The sequence below is a fragment of the Cololabis saira genome, chromosome 11 (assembly GCF_033807715.1).
Source record: "Cololabis saira isolate AMF1-May2022 chromosome 11, fColSai1.1, whole genome shotgun sequence".
Taxonomy (NCBI): Eukaryota; Metazoa; Chordata; class Actinopteri; order Beloniformes; family Belonidae; genus Cololabis; species Cololabis saira.
The window spans coordinates 12184530-12209407 of NC_084597.1; the positions used below are offsets into that span (position 1 = coordinate 12184530).

The 24878-nt window shown below is 39.5% G+C and overlaps 1 protein-coding gene across 1 annotated transcript in view; it reads left to right on the plus strand.

Annotated features, from left to right (window-relative positions):
• LOC133454971 (calmodulin-regulated spectrin-associated protein 1-B-like) overlaps positions 1 to 23380 on the plus strand; it is a 32401-nt gene extending 9021 nt beyond the window's left edge. Inside the window, exons 3-19 of the mRNA XM_061733737.1 lie at positions 1838 to 2100; positions 3559 to 3717; positions 3939 to 4007; positions 6852 to 6884; positions 7808 to 7949; positions 8995 to 9134; positions 9502 to 9598; positions 9711 to 9837; positions 10325 to 10404; positions 11293 to 11368; positions 12387 to 14463; positions 15771 to 15907; positions 16014 to 16222; positions 17664 to 17742; positions 17830 to 17948; positions 21029 to 21147; positions 21926 to 23380. Of these exons, the coding sequence (XP_061589721.1) occupies positions 1838 to 2100; positions 3559 to 3717; positions 3939 to 4007; positions 6852 to 6884; positions 7808 to 7949; positions 8995 to 9134; positions 9502 to 9598; positions 9711 to 9837; positions 10325 to 10404; positions 11293 to 11368; positions 12387 to 14463; positions 15771 to 15907; positions 16014 to 16222; positions 17664 to 17742; positions 17830 to 17948; positions 21029 to 21147; positions 21926 to 22213 (4214 nt within the window). The 3' untranslated portion in view covers positions 22214 to 23380. The remainder of the gene's footprint in view (positions 1 to 1837; positions 2101 to 3558; positions 3718 to 3938; positions 4008 to 6851; positions 6885 to 7807; positions 7950 to 8994; positions 9135 to 9501; positions 9599 to 9710; positions 9838 to 10324; positions 10405 to 11292; positions 11369 to 12386; positions 14464 to 15770; positions 15908 to 16013; positions 16223 to 17663; positions 17743 to 17829; positions 17949 to 21028; positions 21148 to 21925) is intronic.
• The last annotated feature ends 1498 nt before the right edge of the window (positions 23381 to 24878 follow it).

Sequence of the window (24878 nt, forward strand, 5' to 3'; positions counted from 1 at the left end):
ACAAGACGCCTGCCTGACATGCTCTTCAACTGCTGACCTTTTCTCAGTGCCGTGTTGTAAAACTGGTTTCTTATTTGACCATCGCGGCTCACAACTTGAAATTCTGCACACTGCGACTGTCTCTGTTTATGTAATGTAGAGAGACATCGGTTGGACACGTGTACGCATGAGCATTTTTTGAGTGTAGTTGTCTCCAGGGATTTGTTGTTTAAAAAAAAGTAACTTTTTTTAACAATATCTTTATTGTTTTTTCATTTACAAACAGAATATTATAATAAAGGACATTTCACATCTAGTTCTGACTTAACAGTTTTAACCCCCCCCCCCCCATCCCATCCCACATCCCTTCTCTCTTTACATATTTCTTGTTATACAATCCAAGGTTGGTACCTAATAACAGTATCAAATAACAACACAGTCCAGTGGTACTTCTAGGAAATTAAAGATATACATAACCTAAACAAATAATCAAAAAATACCCTTTTCCTGTCATCCTCCAGATTCCTTCTTAGGTATCCTGCCCTGCATTGTCCTCCCATAGAAGCGCCCCTGTGTCTCCTTTTTTAATAAATTGATCAAATGGTTTCCAGATTTCTTCATATATCCCGAGTTTATTTTAGAAAGTTATTTTCTCCATTGACCTACATTGTGCCATAGCCTTGATCCAAGCACCGATTGTAGGTGCATCCATTTTCTTCCAATTGAGAGCGATGATCTTTTTTGCCTGCAATATAGCGAAATCAATAAATTTATGTTCTTGGGGTTTCAAATTAAGATCTTTTGGATATAAATGCAGCAATAACAAGGTAGGCTCCAGTGGGATATTCATGCAGGACAGAATAAGCACAGTTTTAATAATCACCTCCCTCCAGAATTTTTTAATTTGATCACATTCCCAAACACAGTGCAAAAATGTTCCTTGAACCTCATTGCATTTAAAACAATTGTCAGGTGTATTACTGTTATATCTATTTAATTTGATAGGAGTTATGTATGTCTGCATTAACCAATTATATTGGAGTAGTTTTAGATTCGTATTTGCTGTTTGTTTCTGAGATTTTTCACATATGTTTTTCCAGTCATCTTCTGAAATGTCCTGTTTTAAGACAGCCCTCCATGTCACAAGTTTAGTCAGTGATGATTCATTAGAGCCAGATGCAAGCCAGTTGTATATTGATGAAATCAATCCCCTATTATTGCAATTCTTTGTGATTATTTCTTCTAGGGATGATACTACCGGAATACCCACTGATTGGTTTTGCAAAGAAGAAATATAATTCCTCACTTGCAAATATTTAAAAAAATGTTTCCTTGGGATGCCGTACATTAGGGACATTTCTTCAAAAGTCATTAGAACCCCTTCTTTAAAGAGGTTGCCTATTTTATTTATTCCTTTCTTTGCCCAGCTCTGGAATCCTGCATCCTGCTTGCCTGGTTTAAATGTACCATTGCCCCAAATTGGGCTGAACTGTGACAAGGAGTCGGGTATATTCATATATTTTTTTACCTCATACCATATATTAATCATATTCAGAACTATAGGGTGAGTGGTATGTGTTCTTAGATCATTTAACTTGTCTGAATACAAAAATAAATGCAGCGGTATCTTAAAGGAACATGACTCCATATCCACCCATGACGGAATTTCTCTAGAGGAAAGATAAAACATAAAAGTTCTTAATTGTGCTGCTAAGTAATACCAATAAAAGTTTGGACATCTCAGCCCCCCCGCATCAAAAAAAAAAAGTAACGTGCTACCATTGTATTTGTTTTCCAATGAGGCTATAAACAGTTCAACAATACCTATACTTAAGCTTACCATCATTCCTTTCTCCAGAACACATCCCTGAAGATTTAAGAGACCCGTTCTACACCGACCAGTATGAGCAGGAACACATCAAGCCCTCCATCGTCCACTTGCTGCTGTCTGGAGAGCTCTACTGCCATGTGTTTGGACTCATCCTTGACACTGAGCTGGCTGCCTCACTCCATAACCATCAGTCTGTCATCAAAACCCTGACCAGAAAAGGCATCTACGCCCTGGGGACTGACATCACACCTGTGTCTGATCTGGATCTCATCTCATCTCCCATCAAAATGGTTAGTCTAATGCCTATAATATAACCATTTTAAGAACAAATAAGTGTATTAAAATGGGCTGGATACAGAGTTTAAAGTGGTTTGCCAGGCAATACTGGGGGTTTTTGCCATCTGCATTTCTGAATTTATTTTCCAGCCTTACATTTTCAGTGATGTGATGAAATTAGCATTTTTAGGAAAGAGAGGTTTGTTCCAACACAATTTACACACATTCATACCTGAGATGTGCATGGTGAAGATACCAGTTTGTACTTTAAATACCCAGATTGATTTGATCAAGACCAGGTTCTAAGACAGAAAAAGTGATAACAAGATGGCCTATATTTTTATTTTAAAAAGTAATAGTGCAATGAAATATTAAGATATAATTCTGTACAATGAAAGATGTAAATCCAATAGTTAAAAAAAAAAAAAAATCTGGTTAGATAAATAGTAAGGAAAATAAGAGGAATGATTATTGTTGGTAACAATATTAAACTCAAACCAAAAATGGGGTGTATCATGTGGGAAACCTTAGGAGTCTTATAGCCCATGGTAATAACATGTTTTCTGGTTAATTTATTAATTTTTTATGACTATATAAGAACGTATCTCAGCTCTCAATAGTTCAAGAAGCATAAGTGGCTATCATTTACATCACATATTTATATCTATTTAACTGGTTTCAGCTGTAAATGGCATAATGTTTTGGTGTTTCCCTGCGCAGTGAACATAAATATTTCTATTTCACTTTAATTGTTTGTGCTAACATTCTCTACCCGAAACCTTTTCTATTTTTTGTTTTGTTTTGTTTAATGGTTAGACACTTTGTACTCAGAAGGAATTTTGGCTTAATCTTGATCCATCCCTTTTTAAATATAAAAAGTCAAGGAAAGGTGGTAGTTTTTTTTTTTTTTTTTTTTTTAACATTTGCAAAGTCGAGCATTCAGCAACTGGAGAACACAGCATTTCCTTGTGAGCATTTTGTGATCAAATACAGAGAAAAGGTAGTACATTTGGGACTTCCAATCATCAGCACTCCAGAAGCAAAGTTCCTGCTTGTTTTCTGGATGTGTATACGAGTGACTGTTTGGCATTTTTAGCTCATCAAATGATGTAGCTTAACCCAGTTTACCAATCTAGTAATCATCTAATTTGCAATAGTTTTCTGGTGATGTTGATATAAGATAGGAGAGATGGAATAAATAATTCACAAGCAGAAGTGGCAGTTTTGCAGGGTTTAGAGCAACTAGAACATTTATTACTTTTTTTTAGCCTGGGAAAATGTCTAGGAAAGAAAATAGCTAGACCCAGAATTTGATTTTTGTACATTATACATAAATCTTGTTAGCAGACTAATGATTCTGAAATGGATATTAATCAGGATTGATCCAAGAAGAGTATTCATTATCATCATGTCAAATCCTTAATACTGATATGAATCTATTGATGCATTCAAAAATACTTCTCTCCTCCCAGATTGCCCACATCCATCTCATTGATGCTCTCATGATGGCCTACACATTACAAATGATCAACATAAAGGAGATGATAACCAGTGTCAAGCGCTTTGCAAACTTCAGTGCCAAAGAGTCTCCCCAAGATTTGAAAGAAGCAATGGTATTTTGGATTAACAAGGTAATAACCAAGCATCCATCCATCCATCCATCCATCCATCCATCCATCCATCCATCCATCCATCCATCCATCCATCCATCCATCCATGTAGGGTCATGGAGACCTGCTGGAGCTTATCCTCAAGCATATATCGCATGTTTTAATTTTTTTATGTATTTCTTTCAAATTGTGCACTCTGCAACCTGTGTTGATATAGAGTATACTTGTATTTGTTGCTTTAGGTGAACATAACGTTGAGGAAGCTCACAGAAAAAGAGCAGCAAATGCTGGAGTCACCCAGCCATCCAAAGGTAAAACATTGTTTTTTTTCTTCCCTATATCACACGCTATTTATTTGTTTTATTCTGTCAATGTCATCTATTTTGTCGCATTAACTGTTGGTTTGTTACCCCAGCTTGCATTGTGATCCTCACATCATCCAGCACTTAAAGACCTGTAGATGCTCTTTGTTAGTGTCTGAAAGTGTGGATCCCCCTCTTTTAACTTTATTGTTCCTCTTATTTATGTGTAAATTGGCTGTATAGTTTGAAACAATTCCACAGATAATTCCACTTCTTTGGGGAATTTGATATTACCATGGAATCAATTAAAATTTGAATGAACCATTCCTGTATTTGAACACATTTTGTCCGATTGGAACCAGTAAAAATATGTTGAATGAAGAGATATTTCTATAGCTGTACATAGGGGTGGGCGATATGGCAAAAATATCATATCACGATTTTTTACAAATACAATCACAATTTTCGATTTTACCACGATCTTAAATTGAAAAAAGAAAACAGACAATTGGAAAAGTATTTATGGCTGGGCACCTCGTACCGCAGGTCAGCTACTTTAAGCAGGCGTTTACACCCCTCATCTTTGGACCGTCTTTAACGGTACCATGTCCTTTGCGAGATAAAAGGTAACAGCTTCTGTTACATCTTTCCATCGCTTGCTCGACTTGTCAAATGCCTATTCATGTTGTTTGTTTTGGTCTCATGCTAGCTGCTGCCTCCGCCTGCGATGTCGCTGGGCTTCCTCTTTCAGCATAGAACTGCAATTTATAGAATGTGTCCTAAACCTAGACCATCCCACGATCTCTGCAGTTTGTAAGATTTTGTCTTCACATTGTAATCCTTCACCATCTAATATCGTCATATTGCCCACCCTTAGCTGTACTTATTGTTATCACTTAATTATATTCATACCTAAGGAAATAAAAAAAAGATTGATAGTTCTGAATTTGTCAAAGTACAAAAGCTCTTACTACATCCATTGCAGCCATTCAGCCAGCTTTCTTCTTTATCAGCAATATCATAGATATATCTTTATAATGTTGGGTTAAAATACTTATTTCTGACCTTCTCTGCACTCTGCATGGGGCCTCATCTATAAAGCTTGCTTGCGCAGAAAAAGCGCCTGAAAGTTGCGGAAGCCGCCTTCTACGCAAATCCTCGGATCTAAAAAGAAAAAACTAACCGAAAAATCTGCTCATCTTTACGGCAACTCGGACCCTCCCGTAAGAATTTACTTAAGACACGGGGAACTGGCGACGCAGGCTGTGAGGGGGTGAAATGAAGCCAGATTCATGTAATACCCTTAATAATGTCATCACATATCACAACATATATCAGACTTAAAATAATAAAATAATAAAATAAAATAAAATAGCGCTCATCGTGTTCCTCTGTGTGTGAAGCTCAGTCAGTCAGGACTCTGCTGCTGCTGGAGCTGCAGCCTCTTCTTCACCCGCTTTAGGACAGAACAAATGAGGGGCTGCATTTAGGGAGCCCCACGGAGCCCCTAAAGGGACTCAGTTTTTTTTTCATATATATGAGTTTTACGCGCGCGTGAAACCTTTACGTGCAGGTGTATGGTGCCTAAATTATGGTCCCGCGTTAAACGACGCAGAGCCTACGGCGTAGGGTACGCGGCGACACGCACCTACGCCGTAGGCCCTGCGTTGGCGTAACGCAGAACCATAAACCCGCCCTGAGCAGCTCTGAGGGGAGACGGGAGAGGAGGAAGGGTAACGGGAGGTGAAGCGGGGCTGCGGGGCCGTTTTCGTATCGCTTTCATACAGTGTCTTGATAATTTGCAATTTAAGGCTGAGCCTACCGTTAGTTTTTAAACTGTAAAAAGTAAGGGGAAAAAAAACATGATTTTGAAAAGACGGGGGACGTGTGTCCCCCTGTTGCGCCGGGGCACTCACGGCGTTTAGCGCAGCAACGGCGTGCTGCCACTCACTCGCTTTATTTTATTGTATACTATTTATATACTTATTCTAACTTTTACTGTGACCACCAAATAATGTGGTTTTTCTGTCCTCCACATCATCTACAACATCTAGGTCTCCGTGAAAGTCAGTCTCACGGTGGCTGACACCCTCTCTGACGCCTAACAGGCTGCAGGAAGCCACTGCGCATGCTCAGTAGGCTCATCCATATGCATTTATGGGCGTGTAGAGGGCGGGATATTCAGCTGCGCAACCTTCCAGCTGGACTGTGATTCATAAAGGAACGTTGCGTGCACATGGTTTTATTGATCCGGATTTTTTTTTGCGCCCGGCATTTTCGGCTTTTGAGCGTACGTACACTTTTAGTATGACTCCTACGCAGTCCATTTTAAATGAGGCCCCATTATCCAACTTGCTACCGTTGGTGTTTTTCCACATCACCACATTCTGCTGTTTCGTATAGTGAACAGCTCCTGACAATGTATCGATTTGATTCTTACTAAGAGTTAATGAGTAAATATTGGCTTATGTTACATTCAAAATAAAGATATTAATTTCAACAGTTTTGGTGCTAACTTACACCTCATCTTTGTTTTGGCCAAACTCAAACCCTCAACACTTTGCTTTCTCATTTTAAGATGAAAAACCGTAATAATAAAAGAGAGCTTTAAGTGTATTGTGGGGCTACCTGTTTAATTCTCTTTTGTAAATATTATGGAGTTGTCTTGCACTCTATTTTTGAGTCATTCTTGAAGCTTTTCAGTGTAACCTTTGTCCACATCAGATAGGATCAGATCTATCTCCTTTCTGGAAGGAGATATCTGTATCTGTAACCTTGACTTGTCTGCTGCTCTTCCTGTTTGTATCCCCTTTCCAACTGAAATACCTTCCCTGTGTGCTTCTTGGATGCTAGTCTCCCTCCAAATGGTACTGGAAGCTTGTTCCTGTAAGTGTAAATGCTTGAAATCTCCTGTGCCAGTGTATGTGTGTTGTTTGTGTTGTAAAGTGTGTTGTGTGTGTTGTGTGTGTGTTGAGCTGAGGTAAAAGTAGACTTTAGAAGGATGAAGAATGAAAGGTTAAGAACATATTACCGTACACAACATATATGTTTGGTATGTAGTACCAATCATATTATATGTTGACATATAAAAGTGTGTTGGTGGTGAAGATGACACAGTGCCCCTTAGTGGCAAAAGATGGAACATCACATGCATAAAGCTTGTTTCCATGCTCATTTACACATTTGGCCAAACTCTGAACCTTTTTCAATTCCATCATCTATTACCTGCCTCCTCTAAAACATCCACACTGAGTTGAAGATAAGTATTAAACACTTGTAACACTTCACGACCGCTATATTTGGAGCATCCTTTTTATATCGATCCATTCTTTCTTCATTTCATTATTAATTTCCTCCCCATCATTTGTTTCTTCCCTCCCCAGCCTGATTTATTGCATGGTCTGGCCGCTGGCTTATTGGACCCTGTGAACCTCTCTCGTGTGGTAATATACCATTTCAGTTCATTCTAATCGTTATTGTTTTTCCCTGTCATATCCACAAATCACTAAATTAACACAGTGCAGGTAAGGACACACATTGATGTTCCACATCAGAGGCCAAATTTATGAGACACTCTATTAAAAGACTAAACTCCAACAGATCTAACATGATACCAGATAAAAGCCATGACGCACCAAACATCAGTTAGATACACCTGATCTACGGCATGTATTTTAAGGAGAGGCAGTGGATGGTTTACAAAATGAGATTACTTGCGTTTGTCTGGGACAAGTGAGCATGTGACTCAGTGTTTTATGCGATAATTGGGTGGTCATTACGTAAACCTGAACCCTCACTTTTTTTTGAAGGTGCGTTACCGTAGAGATCATCTGTTGGGTTGCACGGCTCAGCACTTCCCCTTGTTGGAAGACCTGGCGGAGGATGCCTGTGATGGCAAAGCTCTGCTGACTTTGATCCACTTCTATTGCCCACAAATTGTTAGACTGGAAGGTACAGTAACACAGACGGCTAGATCCACTGCAGGTTTTTTTTTTTTTAATTCATTATTGTGGTTGTTGTTATATTTTTTTTCTTCTTTCTTTAAAAAAAATATATTATCTACGACGGAGTATTAGGGCCAAACAAAAAAACAAAAAAAGGAAATTACGAGAATAAAGTCATAATGTAATGAGAATAAAGTCGTAAAATTACGAGAATAAAGTCGTAAAATTACGAGAATAAAGTCATAATATTACGAGAATAAAGTCGTAATATATTATAAATATATAAATATAACTTCACAAGATGCTCAATATTCCTCATTTTAACACAGGGAGAAGAAGCTCTTCCTGTTAGAGTTCTCATGAATTATATTCTCATAATATTACGACTTTATTCTCGTAAGTTTACGACTTTATTCTCATAATATTACGACTTTATTCTCGCAACATTACGACTTTATTCTCGTAATGTTACGACTTTATTCTCATAATATTACGACTTTATTCTCGCAACATTACGACTTTATTCTCGTAATGTTACGACTTTATTCTCATAATATTACGACTTTATTCTCGCAACATTACGACTTTATTCTCGTAATATTACGACTTTATTCTCATAATATTACGACTTTATTCTATTACGACTTTATTCTCGCAACATTACGACTTTATTCTCGTAATTTTACGACTTTATTCTCATTATATTATGACTTTATTCTCGTAATTTCCAATTTTTTTTGTCTTAGTTTGGCCCTAATACTCCGTCGTAATTATCTTATATTGAAACCAAAATAATAAACAAGGAGATGGTCCACAAGTATGTTCTGACCAGGATATATTTAAATTTGGTACCTTAACTATCTGCCTGCTAGCTCAAGTTTAAAGTGTGGCATATCGATATCAAAGTGGTTACAATGTTGTCATGTTACCACCTGAAATAATTTAAACTTTTCCAAAACAACAAGGACAAAAAAAAAACATTGCATGCTTCTTATGTATTATATGTTGCAGCATTAGCCCGATAACACTGAACCCTTTTGTTGTTCTGACAGATATCTGCCTGAAGGAGGTCCTTTCCTTAGCAGATAGTTTGTACAACATCCAGCTGCTGAAAGAGTTTTCTAACAAATACCTGAACAGATGTTTCTATCTGAAGTATGAGGACCTGCTGTACTCTCCACCTGAATTAACGGTGAGTTCAGAAACACTTCATGTCCAGAAAACTAGTCATTTTAAAGTAAAGTCCTAATTTGTGTTTATTAAAAAACAAAAAAAAACCCAACCTGTAACATTTAGAATTAATTTTCTATTATACACTTTTATGATGTTTCCTACTTTACATAAGTGAAAAAATATTGTTTATTTTTTCCCATATTAGCTAATATAATTTATGTTACTGATTATGGATGTGTTTTAAGGACATCCACACATGACTTCTTTTATAGATTTCTATTGTGTTGGTTTTGCTGCTAGAATGTCTACAATGCCATATCAACAATCACGTTGTCGATATAGTTTCATTAACTTGATTAACTTTGTTGCTTCTGTGTTTCTTGTAGATTAATATAATGGTCTTCGTAGCTGAACTTTTCTGGTGGTTTGAGAATGTGAAGCCAGACTTTGTACAGCCCAGAGACTTTCATGGAGTCAAAGATGGTATAAAACACTACTGCTTTTACTTCTAAATGTGCAGTTTCAAAGACATAAAAAGCAGGCTTTAAAACTTTTTTTTGAATATCTGTAATTTGCCTTTTTACAATTTTTACAGTGGGATTGCTACTGCAGCCTAAAACGTCTCGCTCCTATGTACCCATCTCCAACGTCGCCAAACGGAACTTCATCCCCTCATCAAACTCCGCAGATATGTTGACCATGAGCCCAGGCCATGACCTCAGGTATCAAGAGTAGTTTAGGTTTACATTTATATTCAAGATTGCAGAGTTTTCATATTAGTCATTAAAAAGGTCTTTTGATATTATCTTTTTGATATTTATCTTTTTTTATCTTGTTTTGTTTTGTTCACATTTGTCCATTTGCATGTTTGTAAAAAAGTAACACAGAACACTGTATCAAAGGAAATGTCATAATACATGTCTACTTATGGGATAAAACACCAATATTAAAACCTGTAGCCTATGTGTGATTTAAATCAACTTTTTTCCTTTTGTCTGTGTTGTTTTCACAGTTCATCAATCAACCATCTTAATTGATTAATATTATAGCTGCCACTATTCCAAACATCAGTTTCAAACTTTGGAAAATTATATTTCATTAATTTTATGACATATACACACACAATAATGTTTTTTTTGTTGTTCTTTTTAATAGTATTATAGACAGCCCAGTATAATTAAACCACACCTATGTGTGCTTCTGTTACAGCACTAGATCAACTTCATCAAGCCCACTTCACTATTTTACACCCCCGAGACAAAAGAAGCCTGTAAAGGGGGGCCCTTCAGGTAATATACAGACAAATATCCATTATGTTTCGGTGTAGTTTGTTTGCCTTAAGTCACCGATAAAGCAGTTTACACTAAAAAAGGCAACAGCATCAAGTGACAAACAAATGAGTTGTGTTTGCAAGACAGGGATAATGGAAAATGAACACAGATATTACTTTAGTACACATACAACAGTTGTAGATCTCCTTCTGAGTTAGATCTAACCATCAAGGGGAAGGGAGGGAGGGAAGGTGAGAGCATTTGGGATATTTTTTATCCTTCATGTTGACGCCATTGTATTTATTTTAGGCCGTGTTTAATTCCTTGTTTGAATGTCACGTTAAAACAAAAAAAAAAGTTTTATTATTGAGTGTTAAGTCATCTCAGTGGAATGAAAATAACTTAATACTTATTAAGCAGTATATTTGTCAGGTAATTGTTCAATCTTGAGACTGCCTTTGCAACATTTACATGATCAAAATCAGTCAACAGGAAAATTTATTTTGAATAGTTGCAGATCAGAATCAGAATCAGAATCAGAATCAGAAAGGGGGTTTATTGCCAAGTTTGTTGACACACACAAGGAATTTGTTGTGGTGATTGGTGCAATACAGTAAAAGTAAAAATAAAAATATAAAAGCAAACAAGTATACGGAGATAAAATAAGAGATAGAATAAAGTAAAATGTATAAGCAGAAATAAACAGAAATGTACAGTATGAGGATTAAAAAGTGCCGGATATGAATCTTTACAAAAAGTGACGTAGGATGACAGATGACAGATAAAATGTATAAACAGAAAATGAACAATATAGACAGAAATGTACAATATGGGGTTTTTAAAGTGTCGGATGTGAGTCTGTACAACCTCCTTATTAAAAAATATTCATTTTTCTCTCATTAACAGAGTTGAGAACTAGGTCAAACACTGTGACAAAAAGGGAACCGACCGACATCTGGGCGTGGCCAGATAGGAGGGCAAGGTAAGCTTGTGATTAATAACACACGTATTCATGGGTTTCAGTCACGTGACATTTTTTGTTGTCAGCGCCATCTTGAGGACCGACCGAGGACCTTTCCGTCGCGCAGCCAACATGACGTCTCACCTAATAACTCACTTAACTCCCGAAGAACAGCAACGGTATCTACAGAAAATTGACACTTTAGGTTTCGATCCGTATATAATATCTAATCAATTACTGACTCCACTCCAGTCTGCCAAAAACCTGCCAGATTTGTCGTTTGCGGACATATATATCTACCTGGTCCACAATCTTTCTCCATACACCGGCGAAGCTCCAAGCCGTTTCCCAAATCCAACTCAGCCTGGATCATTTCTCGTGTCCTCTGCTTTTTCCCCACATCTCAGTAATGATCTGACATGCTGACATGTTTGCTGCATTTAACACCACACGCCGCTCATTCCACGCTGTTTGCTGTTTGATTGCGTCACCAGACGCAGTTATTAAATGTTGTTTTTTTCCCCACTTACAGGACCTTTTCTCTCCCTCCCGTCCGATGTTCCGGGACCTATATAATAATAGGATATTATTTATTTCTGCCACTTTATTGTGGTTTTTGTGGTGAAATGAGGAGGAATCATAGAGATAACTTCTCATTTCAACTAACTGGATCAGCCGTTCCTCATCATGACTGTTTCCTACAGCGCTTTCAACCGGCTTTCAACACGAGTGACAGGAAGAAAATAGAAGAACATTTAAATATCACAATATCCCACAGCCCACTTAAAGCACTGGTAAAATGTCAATCCCGTTTTTTTAGACTTATTATTGTCGCATCCCACGGCACAACAGATAGACGGCATGCTGAAAGTCGGTCCTTAAGATGGCGCTGCGAGTACTGTGTGACGTCACATGATATCGATGAATACACTGTAATAAAGAAGCAGTTGGGTACGTTACAAAAGAAAACAATCTGTGATTCATTGTATTTACCTCATAACTCATAGCTTTTTTCTCTCTTTCCCATTACTCCATCCAGGCGTTTATCTCAGTCAGTGTCCTATGCCCCGCTTTTTCCCTCAGAGAGTGATGCAGACAGTATCCCCCTCGCTCGCTCCATTAGCAAAGACAGCTTAGCCTCTAACATCATGTGTATTACTCCCAAACACATGCTGGTGTCAGGTCTGCCTCAGCACAGACTCAGCGCTCAAAGCCCGCTTCTCCATCAAACGGAGGGTGACATGGAGCCGGATGAGTTTGAAGTGCAGAATGCAACGTCATCCTCACGGGGTTCTACCTCTTTTTGCACTCCCGGTCCTGACCCGGGTCGCTTCACTTTGGACTGCCTGGCAGACAGCTACTATCTGGAGCCTTTGATGCCTACGGTCCCAAAACCAGCAAAGGAGAAGAGCATCAGTCTAAACAAGCAGGAGGAAAGTGGGGAGAGTTCCTGCAGAGCTGCTGCAGCTGTTAAAAAATCCACTACTAATATCCTAGGCACTTCACAGAATACATTTTCTGTGGCTCATCCAAACAAAAGTAAAGTTACACCCACACCCACACCTGCAGCAGAATCAGCCTCTTACTCCCACAGGCTGCTGAACGCTGGGTCAAAAGGCAACTCTCAGTCTGACAAGACACCGTCTCCTGGCTTTTTCCTTCACTTGTCAGAGGAAGAAGACCACCGCAGCTCATTCTGTACTATGCACGAAGCAGGTCAGGACTCGGATTCCGACATTGCAGACCTTGAGGAAGACGAGGAAGATGATGGTGAGGTGGAGCTGAAGAAAGAGAGCTTTGGAAAATGCTCAGAGAAGGGAGTCATGACTGCCTTTGGAGATGGGGAAGGGGAGTCAGACAAACTTAAAGCGGACTCAAATGTGAGCGAGTGGGAAGACAAGGAAGATGTGAGTGGACGTTCCAGCCCTTGCCCTAGTACTGTATCATCAGCGAGCGGCTGTAGCGTGTCAGGCAGCGCTAGTGTCAAGATGATTAGCTTTGCAGAGAAAAAGCTCCTCAAACTCGCCCTCCGTGATGGATACTCGAGTACAAGCAGCTCCCAAAAAACCACACCCGATGGCTCTGAAACCGCCCATTCCTGGCTGGGGAAGGAGTCCAGCACGGTACTGGGGAAAGCTATGAAGATTAGTCCTCAAGTTGCGCCTTCGGATCTGCTTCAGCTTCACATGCAGCTGAAAGAACAAAGGCGGGCAATAGAATATCAGAAGAACAAGATGGAGACTGTATCAGCGAGGCAGCTTGAGAAAGCTGCATTCTCAAACATTTATAGGAAGGGTGGAGGGAAGAGTGACACTCTTCCTTTACCTCTGAAACACTCCCAGGAATCCTCTGGACTAACAGGGGCTGACAGGAGGATGGCAAAGGCCCAGTCGTGCAGGGATGATTCCTGCCTTGATGCTCTGAAAGGTCAAACCGGGGGAGGGCCAGCGAATAGAGACAATCGGTGGAAGACCTCGCCCCAGAACAATGGTCCTCAAATTGGTTTGAATGAATGCTCACGCTCCATCGATGTACTTAATAAAGCCATTAGCTCCATTCAGCGACAGATGATGCAGCTCTCCTCGCAACAAGATTTTCTGATGAGGCAGTGCTCTGTCTCACGCGAAGAGCCCGTACAAACAGACCCAAGCACAAGCTCAAGCACAACCCCCGATACAACACAAACCGGATCCTCTACATCAGACTCTAAATCTTTCACAGTTCATTTTGTAGATTGCAGCGACAGCAGCCCTGTCCCAGCTCGTCGTCCACCAAAGCTTAGCTCCAGTCAACGCAGCAGAGCGTCAGAGCTGAAACAGGGTATAGAAAACAGCAAAACGCCCTCTGTCAAGTCCGGCATCCCATCCAGAGACTGCACGCCACCCTCTCCAGGAATTGAATTAGGTGAACTACCATCACTGGATGCAGAGCAAGAGGAAGAAAGCTCTGCTGACGCAGGCACAGATGTTGTTTGTGGTGATGAGAATAGCAGGAGCAGGGCTCACCTGAAGGAGGTCGACTTGTCAGAGCTTAAGGATCCTCTAGAAGATGGAAACACAGACATTATGGACCCCATGGCTGAAGGCCAGAACAACGCATTAGGCTTCTTCTTCAAGGTAGATTTCAAATGTTTATATTTTATGATGCCTATGGGCCCGATTTACTAAGATCCTAAATAAAGAGTACTAAATTGCGTGTGCACTGAAAAAGTTTGTGCGTGTTGTTGTTGTGTGTTTTGCGGGTGATCAACTAAGATTGCGTGCGCAATTGATAACAGGTGCAAACAGCAGTATTTAAATGAGGTGTTGCGCGTCTTACGGTTTGCGGCGCAAACTTTGCGCCATGGAGAGTCTGGATGGAAAGCAGGATATAGTAGCAAGCGCAAAATTTAATTTGACGAGTTGGAGTTATAGAGATATTAGTGGAAGAGGCAAATTGTTGTGCCGTATTCAGCACCCCTGCCGTGAAAAGCACCCCCTCGTATATTCAATGATAAGTAGACCAAGAAAAAAAACAACATACTGACACTTCAATATATTTATATATACACACTCACACAAACACATACTTAGGAGTTTATATTATATATATTTACAAATATTATGGAAGACAACACAGTAATAATTATGTAGTAATTAATAGTAATTAATTAATGACATCAATAACCATTTACCCGTTTTTTTTTTTTTTACCCGAATCCATGAGCGCATTTAAACATGAATCATTAACACAAAACTGGACGCTAAACAGAACATGAACAGAACAAGGAATGAGAATATCATTTTTGTCAGACGAGGGGGTGCTTTTCACGGCGGGGGTGCTGAATACTGCTGAATAACACCGGGGTATGACAACTGCAGAACAAGTATAGGCGCACAATAAGAAACACTTTTTTCTCCATGAAAACACGTGATTTATTTATTATCACAAATAAAAAAATTAATGTGCCTCCTGTGGCAACCTTTTGCTGAATAATACTCGATTTAACATTCAAGTGAAATATTTCTTCTTTTGCATGTGGAGATTAGCACCTTCCTTTCGAACGTATTAAATACAGACGCAATCACAATCCACGCAAAAACTTTCAGGCTTGGTAAATCTCATTGCGCGTGGTAAATGGACCAATTTGCATCTTTCCCTCCCAGTATTTAGCGATTTCTGGCGGGTACGCCCCATATTGATTATTCATCAGGGCAAAAGTACTAAATGAACAGCGTGTGCTATTTTGCGCATTTGAGAGACGCAGTCCTCTTTGCACGCTGTTAGTAGATCAGCTGGCACTTTGGTTTGCGGGTGATGTCAAGTTTGCACACGTTTTTACACACGCAAACCTTGTAAATCGGGCCCTATGTGTGTAAATTGTGATGCGACATATGACATGACATATGGAGAGTATTTTTATTATTTGTTTTAAATCTCCCAGGATGATGAGAAATCTGAAGATGAGATGGCAAAACGCCGGGCTGCCTTCCTCCTCAAACAACAGCGTAAGGCCAAAGACGCAAGATTACGCAAACAGCAGCAAGAAGCAGAGAGTGAGCTCAAACGAGATGAGACTCGGTTCGTTTTCACACAAACTCTCTCCCATTTAAAGGTGTATTTTAATATGAGCGAAGCATGTTCAAGGCTACGGAAGAGAAGTCTTACATGTCTCTATGTGTTCAAGGCGCAAGGCAGAGGAAGATCGTGTTCGTAAGGAGGAAGACAAGGCGCGCAGAGAGCTCATTAAACAAGAATATCTGCGGAGGAAGCAGCAGGCCCTGAAGAAAGAGCAGGGTCTGGTTAAGCCTCGCACCAGGACTACACCCGGCAGGAACACGCCGAAATCACTGCACCGCAAAGAGTCCAGTAACCTGTCCAAAAGATCCAACACACGTAAGAGCATTCCTCGTATCTGAGTTGTGTTTTTATTTATGTCTTTTGTTTTGTGTTGCCTTCCTTACTGTTTTTTTCAGAACCCACATGTGTAAACTCATAGACTCATCTTTTTATTCAGTTAACTCTAGGTGTGTACAGGCTGCAGGGTGGACATTCTAACCTGGTCTGCATGATGTAATATCATGCATATACAGCTCATAGAAACAGTTAATGCAAAAACAATAATACAAAATCATTCAAAGTCAATCATGGATAATTGAAATAAGTTGGAGTAGTCCGTTTTCAGGGTGGCTAAAGCCCGGCATACACTGTGCGATTATCGGCTCGTTTTGAGCCGATTTTCCAGTCGTGCGACTTTTTTTTGATCGGGCCCGATTTTGACCCAAACGTTGCTCGTGCGTCGTGCAGTGTACGTGGGGTAACGACGAGAGATTAACACCTCAAGACGAGCTCCCGATCACAAATCGTGAGGTCGCAAGAAAATCAAGCATGTTTGAAATCCTGGTCGCTCCTCGTGAAGGAATCGCACAGTTGAAGCCGTGCTGCGACCCGATTGGACTCATCCTTTCACAGAGAGCATGCGCAATCTCTGATGTCACGTCAAAAACTATTATTTGCAGTTTAAGTGTTGCAAATTCACATTACAAATCATGTTTTAATAGCAAAAAAAGACCGCATTTCCACGTATGGTGCGGGTCGCCGCGTACCCTATGCCGTAGGCTCTGCGTTGGTGTAACGCGGAACCATAAATCAGCCTTTAGTGTGTGCGCTGTCTGCTGTTCGGAACACTTCTCTTTTTTCTCTTCTCATTTTGCTGGGACGTCGGGTCCCTCCGCCGAGACACAACTTTTGCGGTATGCGTTCTTTGTTGTGTCAAAAAATGATGCGCAGTGCCCACCCAATCAGAAACGGTACAGATATTTTGGGATTTTTTAAATATATATATATATATATATATATATATATATATATATAATTATAAAAAAATAAAGGATCCCATAACCTTTGATCAGGTGGGCAGGACGCACGTTTGGGTTGGAACAGCCTACCCCTGCCCCAAAACCGGCCTCGAGTTCCAGTACACAGAGGTCCGACGGGAGGATTATGATCGTATAGTGTGAGCAGACGGGTCGCATCCGAGCATCGGCTCGTACAGTGTGAGAACATAAATCGTGGGCTCTGAACTTTTGAACTCCGCGATCTAGTCGTGCAGTGTGAGATGGGGCAGTCTCATACGTTTTAAAATATCGCACAGTGTATGCCCGGCTTTACAGGTTTCCATTTGCCAGGAAACTGCTTTACAGGCAGAGTTGTTAACTGGGATTTTATTGAAGCTGAATATTATTAGTTTAGGGTCACTGCTTGTTATGAAAACATAGTTAATTAAGTGTTAAACAAGACCAACAATGGTAGAAAATAATTCTGTGGTTATTTTCAGTTGATTTCTGTCATCGAGGATCGACGCTGTCTTTAGCCACCGAGACAGAGAGTGTCATATCTGGAGAAGCAGAGTCAAGGTGAGAGTTTGGGGATTTAAATTGACAAAAAAGAGAATCGTATGTATGGTGTTAGTTGTCGGATTGATTTACTGAGGTGTCCTTTAGGGCTGAGTCTGTGTGCTCTATGGAGTCGTCCCCAATGCTGAGTCGGGCACCCAGCAGGAACATGGAGCGAGACTGGGACAGAGGGTCTATAGCATCTTCCATTACGTCAGAGTACAGTGGTGAGTACAAATGCTGAAAAACCAAAAAACGAGTCATGCTGCTCACCTTCTTTTTTTTTTTATTGCATTGAAACACTAAAACCACATTCATCGTAACACAATTTTGTGTTTTAATGCAGATATGAACTATAAACAAATCATTGTTTATAGTTCATATCTGCATTAAAACACAAAATTGCGGCGGCAGTAGCGCGATATGGCAGCCAAACTTCCGTCAATCTGTAGGGCAGCTGTTGCTACAAACGTAGCTACCACCACCAGTGAAAATGTGTATGAATGAATAATGGTCTCTGTAAAGCGCTCTGGGCGCCTTGAAGGGCGCTATATAAAACCAAGCCATTATTATTATTATTATTGTGGAACTACAGTAATGCCACACCTACTTAAGGCATATAAATCTTTTAACAACCAACTTGCTTGATGATCTGCTGGGTGAGATGAAAAAAAAATCTCGACATGCAGCAGAGACCAGGGGCCTCATGTACAAAGATTTGTGTGTACTGCCATGCAAATGTTGTCAGTTGACAGTAACTAAAGCAGTGAAACCCGTTTTCATACACCAAAATCTGTTCACATATATAATGCCTTAGAGTGATCACAACCTAAATCCACAGATGTCCATCACATGTAATGAAATGAGCTCTGTCACTGAGGAGAAAACAGTGAGGATTATATTAATTAGAACAAGTCACATGAGATCAGTTTGAAAATGACATGGTTAGACAGTAACAAGTGTTTCCTGTAAATGAATAATTGTGCATTTGTGGAAGCTGTGGAACTAGTGATGCACAATATTATCGGTAGCATATCAGTAAGGCAACGATAATGGCCAAAAAATGCTGTATCGGTATCAAACTGATGTAAAAAAAAAAACAGATAATTTTCACAGATAAAATAATAATGTGTGCAGCCGTGTGCTCAATATGCTATGAAAGCAGAAAATAGATGCACTCACATGCAAGGAAGGAAAACTAACACAAGAGCGAAAGCAAGAAAAATGTCTCTGCTGTGGAATTATCTTAAAGTCAGTGAAACAGATGTAAGAGTTGCCATTTGTAATGACTGTTCGAGTGAAGGAGCACGAGGAGGTAACAAACCATCATCATTTAATACTACAAATCTAAAGACTCACCTGAAGAGCAAGCACCTTGACAAGTACAATGACTTGAAAGGTAGTGAAACAGAAAAAAACAACCGCCAACCAACGCCCCACTCCCTCCACGCAGCCATCTGTTGGGGAGTTACTTGAAAAAAGCAAAACCATTCGGCTGTGACAACCCAAAGGTAAAGGCATTAAACGCTAAAGTGATGGAGTTTATTGCACTCGATAATCAACCATTTTCAGTAGTGGAAGATGCAGGATTACGCCATCATGGTTTCACAACTAGAGCCCCGCTATAATCTACCTAGCGGTGAAAGCAGACACTTAGAAACTGAGTATTGATTGATTGAATATTTTGGGCCAAGGCCTTAGGTCAGACGGGCTTATTTCCATTGTGGTCCTGTGTATAATGTTCAGTAGGCCTACTAGGAAAAATGCAAATACATTAAGAATCGGAATCTGTATTGACAGATATGACCCTGATAATATCGGATGTCGGTCATAATTTCAATATCGTGCATCTCTATCTGGAACAGCTAGAAGACATTGAAGAGTTTGTAGGGAGCATATGTTCAGATACCCAGCTGACCTGCTGGTCCAGGATGACGACTGGATTATCAGCTGATTTAGGTTACCAATGGGATCCTTCTGGATCTCTTCTGAACTGGACAAAGCCACTCTCTAGGTGCGAGCAACAAGAACCTTTCAGTGGGAGCTGATGGCTGGATGGGGCGACTAATCGTGATGAAATCCAGATCCTTAAAACATCCCTGTGGCTGAACAGATAAAATATTAAAATTCAATTTGCAGCAAAGAACTGGTTCCCTAATGTATTCTTTTTAATTTAATCTAACATTATTATCTAACATTACACTGAAAGTTTGGTTGGTATGAATTGATGTGATTAAGCAATAATATTTTTGTTTAACATTTACTTTCGGAGTCTTATATTGCATTGCCTGCAGGTGCTGCAGAATTACAGAAACTGTTTCTCTGATGATGGACGCCAGTTTCTCCATGTGGATGTAACACTCCAATCGGCAGCTACTCTTTTCTGTAGTTTTATTTATTTTTTACATTTTCATGTCAATTTTCACATCAACCACAATATTTTTAAGTCCAACAATGAGGATATGTAATATCTCTGCTTTTTCTCTCTTTTTCTTTTTGCTCTCACTCTTCGCACTGTTGCATTTCTGATAGTAAAGGCATAATACTTAACCCCTTCACGTACAGGGCTGAGGGACATACTTGAGTTTGAGCAAGATCACAATTACTTGTTATATGTAAGGGGAGGTAGGAGACTCAATTTTTGCCCCTCCCCTTCATCTGTCAATTTTTAAAACACAAAAATTGGCAAAGATTGTAATGCTACACTACAGCTATACATCTCACATAAACCCGAACACACACGAACACGATAAAGCCACAGGCCTGTCGTGAACACAACACATAGAGTAAGGAACAGCAACACCCATAATGCAATGTGGCCAACACAACCACTACACTATTTTCTTTTATGACTTAAATCGGAGGAAATACCGCCAGATAAATGATTTTTCCTGGTCTCAACTTCTGACAGTCTCAATCCCATAATTGAAGAATTTTCTTTCTCTTTCTGTTTGCTTTTGCCATTTCCTTGCTTGGATGAGTGGTTTCTCATGGATATTTTTACTCATCATCATATTCAAATGGATTTGCTTGAGGGAGGAGTGTTGTGCTCATGCATCCACGTTCAGAGGAAACGTGCATGGATTCGGGCATGTGCACGGTTTTGAACATCTGAATATATTTTTTGCACTGGCAAAACTTTCACTCAAGGATTTAAGATGAAATTCCTCTCACATTGACACCAATTTTACACTTTTGATACAGATATGTCAGTGATGTCAGCGTGCTTGTGCAAATCAGAAAGAGAACTTCTTACTCTATTATTTTAAAAGTTACTTCCTAACCTGTCTTTTACATCTTTTAAAAGGTCCTAAACTTTTCAAAGAGCCATGCTCCAAATCCAACAAGCCAATGATCATCAACGCCATCACTTACTACTGCCTGCCTGGAAAGGTCAACGAGGTCCAGAAAAATGTTCTCCTTGAGGTCAGTGGATTCTGGAACACTGAATATTGATAAAGCTATCAGTGCTTTGTGCTGTGGTGACCAGGGGCGAAAATCCCTTTTCATAGTTGGGGGGGACAATAAACAGTAAAATTTTAAAGAATAAATCCAGGGGGGGACAAGGAATAAAAGTTTTAGCCTTCCTTTAATACAGCATTTTGACATTTTCAACTCTATCTCGCAAACAGGCAGAAGACCTTTCTTAGAGTAATACAAAACAATGGTATTAGGCGGAAGGTGGCAATAATACAGCACATCTGACATAATACACTGCAAAAACCCAAAATCTTAACAAGAATATTTGTCTTATTTCTATTTAAAATGTCTCATTTTTAGTTAAAAAAAATCTCATTACACTTAAAACAAGACTAATCACTGGAAAAAAAACAACAATTTTCACTTGTTTCAAGTAGATTTTCAATTTGAAAATTGTCAAATAAGTTATTTTTCTGGTGATGACTCTTGTTTTAAGTGTAATGAGATTTTACTGTTTATTATTATTTTCGATTTCGGTTTCGGCCACAAATTTTCATTTTGGTGCATCACTACTAAATACTACTGCATTGTTCCAAAATTATTCATTCTGTCTCAAATTATTCTAGGGGGGGACAGCTTTACTAATGGGGGGGACTTGTCCCCCCTGTCCCCCCCGGGATTTTCGCCCCTGGTGGTGACATAAAGCTGGTTTTATGTTTTTCCTCATACTATCCCACTCTTGCATCTTTATGCTCAGAAAACACTTTTGTTTTTTCTTGTGCAGGAGTTGGAAAAGTGTGATTCCAACCACCTCATCATCCTCTTCCGTGACAGCTGGTGCCAGTTTCGTGCCATTTACTCTTTCCAACCAGACACCAGGGAGATCATCAAATTCACAGGCACGGGGCCACACGCCATCAGTCAAAAGATGATTGACAAGCTCTATAAATACAGCGCGGCCAGGAAGGAGTTCACCGTCATTCCGACTAAGACAATTTCCGGCAGCGTGAGCGCTATCACCATCCATAACTACCTCTGGGCACAGAGATCAGGGAGTGCACGGAGAAAGTGAACAAGAGGGACACATGGCATTTTTGTTTTCTTTTCTTTTTATAAGCTAGTGTTGGGCAGGACCCAAAGTATTAAGAGGACTCTGATATTTCCTTTGAGAGGCTGTTGGATGGTCTGTAGTCATGTGAGTATGAACATATTTCAACATACTGGACTCTCTTTTTGAATTTTTAGCTTTCTATTCTGCATGCCGCACTGAAAGTGATTTCATTTGTAGGCTTGTCTTACATCAAACACTACTGATGATGAACTTCTACATTGCAACAAAGACTAGATTGATCCTTTGAATCCAATACTGCTGAAACATTTACCTACTACTGAGACCAATTGTAACAACAAACATCTATGAACAATATAATGGCTTGTAAAGTTTACCATATAAGCTTGGCAAAAAAAAAGAAGAAAATAATAAACCCACTTGCTGTGATTAATCCAGGCTGCACAGAGGCTATTTCTGCTACTGGTACAAGAGTTTATGAAGAGGGAACTTTGAAAAAAAGTATGCGGTACCGTCAAGTCTTTGTTGCTTTTTAGGGTGTTTGAGGATGTGAGTGAATCTGTACGTTAGAGGAGAGCTGATTGAACTGCTCATGCATTTGGGTCTGAATGGTTTTACACTCTCGACTGTGCTTTAAAACTTTTGTTCATGTAAAATGATCCTTTTTTTTGGCTTGTTTGTTCTTTCAGTCTGGAGACGTTTGCTGCTGTTAAAGCAGGGGACCTGCGTATTAATATATCTATCCCAAAAAGGGGGTATTTACCATGTTTGTGGTGCATCATATTGTATTGATTTCCTTCTCCTCTGATATCCCTGACTGAGTCATTCTGCTAAACCGGAACAACTTGAGTTGAGCTACTGAGCTGTTCGCTGTAAATCACTCACAGGATTCTGGTGACGTGAACTTTTAACAGCCTCAGTGGGTGAAATTGTTGAATTTCTGGCAATGATTGATTTTCAGAGGCTGTGATCGTGTTTGGGGAAACTGCACAATACTTAGCATTTGTTTGCTGCATTTTTGTACATTTGAGTGGTATTTTTTGTACATAATGTACAGTTTATGTTCACTAAAAAGCAGGCACTATTTTGAGGTTTATTCTGTTACAGAGATGTTATGTTTTATTTCCCTGTTATATGTTGTTTGTTTATTTTAAAGAAACATAATAAAATAAAACTAGTTTCATTTTCTTGCTAATATCATTGCAGCTTGTGTCTTCATCGCCTGCCTTTCTTCACTTACTTTGCTCTGCTGCTCTCTTGTGATGTTCGATACCACCGATTTCCTTTCCGGTCCAATATTGAGTAAAATTCAGGCTTGTATCGGGAATACCAATTCGATATTTGATACTGATACGTTATGCATGTACACCTAATGTGCCCGGTAAATCTAAAAAAAAAAATGGTGCTTAAGGATACAAGACACGAGAGTCACTTATTTGGCTATTTATTTTAAAGTCAAGAGTATACTCAGGTAGCGACCTCATTCACAATACAGCTTAGCTATTACAACAACAGAAAAACCAGAGTTTGAAAAAGGTTTCTCCATCACTAAGATCCTAAGTAAAATAATAAAACCCAGGACTGTCTAGGTATGAGCACTGGGTGATGAAATGGGTAAAAAATCGGGGATAAAAAAAAAAAAAAAAAAAAAAATAATAATAATAATAATAAAACCATTAAAATAGATAAGAGAATAATAAACAAAAATAAGAACTACTATAAAAATGAAAATGAAAAATAGTAGTTCCTACCAGCAGCTTGTCATTTAGACAAAATGTGAATAGTTTAGTTACTTTCCACCTTTCCTGTTAATGATACATTACCACAAATGACTGAAGTATCAAAAGTATCAATATTTTAGTTTGAGAATCGATTTTAGAGCATACAGGTCTGGTATCGGAAGTATTGATATTTCAGTATTGATCGGCATATCACTACTGCTCACTGTTTACACTCGGTGTAGAATACATGGAACCATTTCTGTACACAAGTCCCTGCACAAAAGGTGCGTCCTTTACGGTATACTGTACTTATATATACTTATAATAAATGGCGTGGCCGCCATATTTCCTTGTATTGTTCCCACTCATCTCATTTTTCTCAAGACTCTTGGTTATCAAATTCCAGCAAGCTTTTCATGTGCCTTTTACACGAGACTTGCGCCACTCATATTTACAGAGGTTCACGCCGCTGGGAGGGGGCGGGCCTCGCTGGCGGGGGGTTTCCTCCTATCCCTCTTCTGGTCCTCCATGGGGCTGCTGGTGGCCTGGGTTCAGGTTTCTTCCTTGTCGGCTTCTGGTCTCTCGGGTGGCGTGGGGGTTGTGCCCCCCCTCCTCCACTAGAGTTGCAGTTCAGGTAAAGCCTTGTTTTCAATTTGCACACACACAGTTACACAGACACACAGACACACATACACACTTGCTCACTCACCTACATGCTCACTCCACAGTTTCGGGGACAGATAAAATGAGTAGCCTAGTCCTGATTTAGTTTTAGAGGCCTGGAATGGTTGCTGTTTGTCTCTGCCTGTTCCCGTTTTAGTTTTCTTTCTCTCTTGCAGATTCCAAAGGTTTGTGTGCCCATCGTGTGTTTTCTTGTGTTTCTCTCATTTCAGACTTGCAGCAGATGCCTGCCCGTTCCTATTCCCCTCATATATATGTAAAAAAAA